Source organism: Natrix helvetica (genome assembly GCF_964273705.1).
Source record: "Natrix helvetica genome assembly, chromosome: 6".
NCBI classification, from domain to species: domain Eukaryota; kingdom Metazoa; phylum Chordata; class Lepidosauria; order Squamata; family Natricidae; genus Natrix; species Natrix helvetica.
Genome location: NC_138553.1, coordinates 4,543,009 through 4,549,159, shown reverse-complemented (window position 1 = coordinate 4,549,159; position 6,151 = coordinate 4,543,009). Strand labels below are relative to the sequence as shown.

General features: G+C 43.7%; 1 protein-coding gene across 2 annotated transcripts in view; it reads left to right on the top strand.

Moving 5' to 3' along the window:
• The window catches only part of MKLN1 (muskelin 1), a 56,613-nt gene extending 50,718 nt beyond the window's left edge, over positions 1–5,895 (top strand). For both annotated transcript variants that reach the window (XM_081957133.1, XM_081957134.1), the window contains 4 exons: positions 2,195–2,334; positions 3,025–3,127; positions 3,548–3,602; positions 5,442–5,895. In XM_081957133.1, the coding sequence (XP_081813259.1) occupies positions 2,195–2,334; positions 3,025–3,127; positions 3,548–3,602; positions 5,442–5,563 (420 nt within the window). In that variant the 3' untranslated portion in view covers positions 5,564–5,895. The remainder of the gene's footprint in view (positions 1–2,194; positions 2,335–3,024; positions 3,128–3,547; positions 3,603–5,441) is intronic.
• Positions 5,896–6,151: the final 256 nt, after the last annotated feature.

The following is a 6,151-nucleotide window of genomic DNA, read 5'->3' as shown; positions in this document are numbered from 1 at the left end:
GATTTCTCTCAGTAAAGTATATCACAACATCCCTTGGTAGTTGCCTTTGTGATGCAATACGTGAGTTAACTCTGTAAATTTTGTCAATCCTTGCAAAAATCTCAGAAGAATTCTGGATCTTCAATAACGTGGCCAGAGCATCAGCACAAACTTTTCTTAAGTCCTCTCTAGGGTTTTCTCTGATACCCCTCAGTCTAACAGCGTACTCCATAGATCTGAATTGCATCATGATAATCTCCTTATCCATCCTCTGCATATTCCCCTCCATTTCAACAAATTTCAAATCTGTTTCCTTCGTTTTAGTTTCCAAATCCAAAGCCAGATGATTAACTTTGCTGTCCACCTTAAGAACAACTTCTGACAGACCTGTGGCTAAAGTGTGTAATTTTTTTATCAAGTTGATCATGTTTTTTAATGGTATCCTGAACCATTTCTTTAACCTCCTTAATTTCTTTGCGTAAAAAAGCATTTTCTTCCCTTATAAAGTCCTTGAAATCCTGATAATTTATTGTGGCACCTGGTGAAGCTTTTTTTTCCGTTGCCATAATTAATAATTCTTACAGCCGCCTCTAGCTGTCACCATTCAATTAACTTTCGTTTTCCTTAGGTATTCAGCTGTAAATTAATACTTGCAAATGTTTCTTTCTAAGTTGCTCGAAATTAAAACTTTGACATTTAAGTAGTTCAGGTTATGTAAACTGGCTTAAAGATTGTTAATAGTTAGGGTTGTTTCAGCCGTTCCGCCTTTATTGCCCCGGCTATCAGCAGGTAATTAGCTTTCGTTTTCTGTAGGTTTTCAGCTATAAATCAACGCCATTTTGAATCCTTTGTTCTAAGCCCACGCCTCTCGAACTCAGCAGTAGTGTTCTTTTTAAAGAGATTTCTTTTTTTTTTTTTTTTTTTTCTTCCCCCAATTAAAACTTAAAATACTTGCAAAAGTCTTGCTTCCTTCTTGGGATGTTAAGATGTTAAGATGTTAAGGCTGCTCCCGGCGACTGGTTCTGCTTTTTTAGCAGAGGTTATCAAAAAGGCAGGAGAATACAACAACTGCGAAGGGGGGCAAACCTCGTCAGACTCCGGACTCCGGAGGGTACACAAGGGCTCAACCCAGCAGCTGAATCTCTCCCTCATAAATTCCAAGAATTTACGAGTGTCCGAGGTGTTAAAGATCGTAAAAAAACACCTCTAACTGTCTCTTGATCTGACAGGCTAAAAAAAAAAAGCCTGCCATCGGCACCGGGAACAAACCGGAAGTCAACAGCCATGAGATTGTTGTGGCAGATTCAGACAGTGAGGAGGTTGGGGAAGGAAGATGGGCGTCTGGGGAAGGCTCTGATGAAGTTCCACAAGTGGCAGGCGGAGCCATCTGTTAGGGCACGCGAGGTGTTGCCCTGTCAGCTCCAGCACGCGTGCATGCGCTGGCCAGTTGACTTTGGGCTTCTTTTGAGGCCGTTTTTCACCTTCCACTTTTTTCGCCCTCCGGAGCCTTCAGGAAGCCTCCTGAAGGCTCCGGAGGGCGAAAAACGGCTCTACGAGCAAACTGCAAGTCCGTTCCTGAATTTCCTGTTTGCCTGTACGGCTGGTTTTTCCCCCTCCGGAGGCTTCAGGGAAGCTCCTGAAGCCTCCGGGGGGGAAGGGGGGAGGTTGTTTTCGCCATCCCCAGGCTCCTATAAAGCCTCTGGAGCCTGGGCAGGGTGAAAAAAAGCGTGGCAAAAGTGGTGGTGGGGGGGAAGGCTGGTCGCATTCATGCACGCTGGGGTCACGCGCATAGCATTATGGGTGTGGCACACCTGCGCACAACCCCCTGTGCTCCCCCCGCTTATCCCCCGAAAAGGATAGCCATCACTGGCCTAGCTAAAAAAAACAAGGGGATATAGGACAGGGAAGGGCAGGGGCAGGAGGGTGGGGCCAACAAGTGGCGGTATTTGCCGGTTCTCTGAACTACTCAAAATTTTTGCTACCGGAACCGGCCTGAACCAGCTGAATACCACATCTCTTTCTTTCCTCCTCTGCCTTTTTAGAGAGCGCAAAACCTCGGCACCATAAATAGCCTTGCGCGCGCAGCTGCATGAGCGGCAGCCCCAAGCATTTGGTCATAAGTCCAGTCGTGCTTCTTGGAAAATCATGGCTGAGATAGTTTCCCCGACGGCTGTTTATTTATGACCAGATCTCTCCCCTGCTTTTCCCTTTCAAGGTCCATTATCTGTTTGGTGGAAATCCAGGCAAGCCCTGCTCTCCAAAGATGCGGCTGGATGACTTCTGGTCCTTGAAACTCTGCCGACCGTCCAAGGAATACTTGCTTCGGCATTGCAAGTACTTGATAAGGAAGCACAGGTACAGATGTGCGGTGTGTGTGTGCGCGCTTTAACAAAACCATCGTGGAGGTGGGCTGTTTAATAGAACCTTTTTTAAAAAATAGAATCTCTCTAAGTCTTGGGATAATGAAGCCTTAGAGGCAACCATTAAAAGCATTTGGCTGTCCCCCCCATTTGATTTCTTTCAAGAGAACTCCTGGCTATATTGGGTTAGCATCAAAAGAAATCAGGTATTGTCGGAGTGAGACCAGGGGAGGAGTCAGGTGGGGAATTCGTCTGGAATCATTAAGTAGACACAAATCAGGTATTGTCGGAGTGAGACCAGGGGAGGAGTCAGGTGGGGAATTCGGCTGGAATCATTAAGTAGACGCAAGAGGACAAATTCCGACTCCCCTTGAATGCCGTTGAACGTGGCAGGCTGGGGAATTCTGGGAGTTGAAGTCCCCTGGCCAAGGCGGGACATCCCTGATTTAGGAGATCAACCAAATGCAGCAATCTAAGTCAGGCCTGGCCTTCTCCCATTTAACAAGGAGGCTCTAGTCCTCATGAGGTTCTGGTCTTGGCCAGCCCAGCAGAAACGGTGTCAGGCCCCCGTATCTTTTCTATTGGGACGGTGAGCTTTTTAAAAACAGTCTCATGAGCCTTTTAAGTTCTCCCGAGCTGCCTCCGTCATCCCGGGGTCTCACCCTGACCTTGTGGGTCTCCGCAGGTTTGAAGAGAAAGCCCAGACGGATCCTCTAAGCGCCCTGAAGTATTTGCAGAACGACTTGTTTGTCACAGTGGATCACTCGGATCCCGAGGAAACCAAGGAGGTAAGCAATTCCCCCATTCACATGGAAACAATTGCGCAAATCCAGTTGGCTTCTCCCTGCCGGATGGACTTGTTAGCCTCCGGTGAGAGAGAAATGTTTTGCCGAGGCTGCCGACATTCTTAATAAAAGAATCTCTTGAGTTCACTTCAGAGGGTTGGTCGTGTTTGGGGAGCTGGCTCAGAACATCCTCCCATTCCCCCACCAGTCAGTCAGAACTGAAGAAGCTTCTGGGCCAAGACGCAAAACGTTTTCAAAGGGGGAAAAAAAACCCCACCCAAGAAAGTCCAGCTGCTTTTGGAAAAAAGCCCCTTTGGGGCAATCGTGACCTGGATGATTTTGAGAATCTCCGTAGACAACGTCGACGTCTCACTTGTTAAAATTGTCCTTCTTGTGTTTGTTGTTTCCCCCCCCCCCGTCTAGTTCCAGCTTCTCGCTTCGGCCCTTTTCAAGTCGGCCTCCGATCTGAGCACATTGGGTGAGTAGCACTTTCAGAATTTGCCTGCATTGCAGCTGCCTCCGAATCTAGCTTTGGGTAAAGGGCCAGTAAAAGGGGTGAAGGTGTGACCCATGCAGTCATCCGAAGGCTAGGTCAAAACAAATTAACAGACTGTTCTCACCTGGGCTTCCCTAGCAGCACCTAAGTCCTCCTCCCGATAAACCCCTTTTATTTAATTGACAGTGAATTCCTCTCCAGCAAAGTCTTTCCTCTCCCACAGTCACAATGACCGACCTTGATCAGGCTTGGAGAGTGGCCAGGCTTATATCTTTCAATACTTGGCAAGAATGCAGGAATGAACGAATGGTCTCCTGCAAACTCCACTCCCCTGTCGCTCCTCTTTTATTCCCTATGGGAAGGGCCATTCACCATCCACTTGGGGTCTTGCTCCCAAGTCGACCCTTGTTCCTTAGCTGTTCCCTTCGCCTGGCAACTCTGCGCGTGCGCACATCGGGAAGAGGCTCCAGCTGTTCTTTTGCCTCACTGATGTCTGACTCTGAAGGCAGCTGATAATCGGCATACAGCTTTGGCTCCCTCTCTGCCTCCAACGCAGAGCCCTCCTCTGAGCCTTCCCCAGACTCCAGGACTGGCCCAGGTTCCTCCCCAACCTCCACAACACAGACCATCTGTCATCCTGAGAGCCAGCAGCCTTTGGCCAGCTCTGATTTGGGAAGCGAGTTCGGCCTTTTCTAGGCAGTCTCTCTCCTTGGCCTGTTCTGTTCTGTTCTACATTCTATTCTATTCTATTTTCTATTCTATTTTCTATTCTATTTTCTATATTCCATTCTATTTTCTATTCTATTTTCTATATTCCATTCTATTCTATTCTATATTCTATACTATTTTATATTCTATTCTATTCTATATTCTATTCTATTCTGTATTCTATTATATATTCTATTTTATTCTATATTCTATTTTCTATATTCTCCTATTTTATATTCTATTCTGTATTCTCTATTCTATTCTATTTACTATTCTATATTCTATTCTATTCTATATTCTATTCTATTTTCTATTTTCCATATTCTATCGTATTTTATATTCTATTCTATTCTATATTCTATTCTATTCTATTTACTATTCTATATTCTATTCTATATTCTATTATATTCTATATTCTATTTACTATTCTGTATTCTACTCTATTCTATTCTATATTCTATATTCTATTCTATTCTATATTCTATTCTATATTCTATATTCTATATTCTATTCTATTTACTATTCTATATTCTATTCTATTCTATATTCTATATTCTATTCTATATTCTATGTTCTATTCTATTTACTATTCTATATTCTATTCTATTCTATATTCTATTCTATTTTCTATTTTCCATATTCTATCGTATTTTATATTCTATTCTATTCTATATTCTATTCTATTCTATTTACTATTCTATATTCTATTCTATATTCTATTATATTCTATATTCTATTTACTATTCTGTATTCTACTCTATTCTATTCTATATTCTATATTCTATTCTATTCTATATTCTATTCTATATTCTATATTCTATTCTATTTACTATTCTATATTCTATTCTATTCTATATTCTATATTCTATTCTATATTCTATGTTCTATTCTATTTACTATTCTATATTCTATTCTATTCTATATTCTATTTTTATATTCTATCTTATTTTATATTCTATTCTATATTCTATTCTATGTACTATTCTATATTCCATTCCATTCCATTTTCTATTCCATTCCTATCCTATCCTGTTTTATTCTATATTATCTGTTGCCCGACAGATCCTTTCATCCCCCCCACCCCTCTGTCCTTCCCTTCTCTCCCATCTCCAGGCTTTTCGGACGTCGATCACGTCTACGCCCAACGAACTCAGCTCTTCGACACCCTGGTGAATTTCTTTCCGGACAACATGACCCCTCCCAAGGGCAACCTGGTGGAGCTCATCACCCTGTGACACTTTGCTGAGACCGCGGAAGGAAGAGGAATTTTTCAGTATTTTTAATTTTGTGTGTGTGCGTGCGCGTGCGTTTGCGGGTGTGCCTGGGCGCGTGATTGGGGAACTTCAGAAATAGACGCAAGTGGTGTGGGGAGGGGCTTTATGCAAATGGATATAATTAAAAAGGAATCGATAACGTTTCCGATAAGGCTTCGGGATGGATGGATGACGGGCGGATGGATGGGTGTTCGTTCATTTGCTCCGTTCATTCCTTTCGTTCCTTCTCATTCACGTCTCGACGCTTTTGGAAGATCGATGAATATGGACATCCGGGGTGGGGGTGGGGGGGAGAAATGGGTGAGGGGGTTTTCTGAGTTGACGGACCCTACCCTGGGTGAAAACTCAGGAGTTTTGAGGATAAGGGGTGGGTGGGTTGTTTTTTTTCCTTTTTTTGATTTGATTGGTTCGCAGCAGTTTTATTCCCCAGGGTGATTTTTGCCGATTCGAGCTTGTTTTTCAGCCTGCTAACCCCTCTGCAGCTGATGCAGGCATCCTTAGAGTGGGGGAGCGATTGGGGAGGGGTGCGGGGGGGAGGGGAGATGTAGA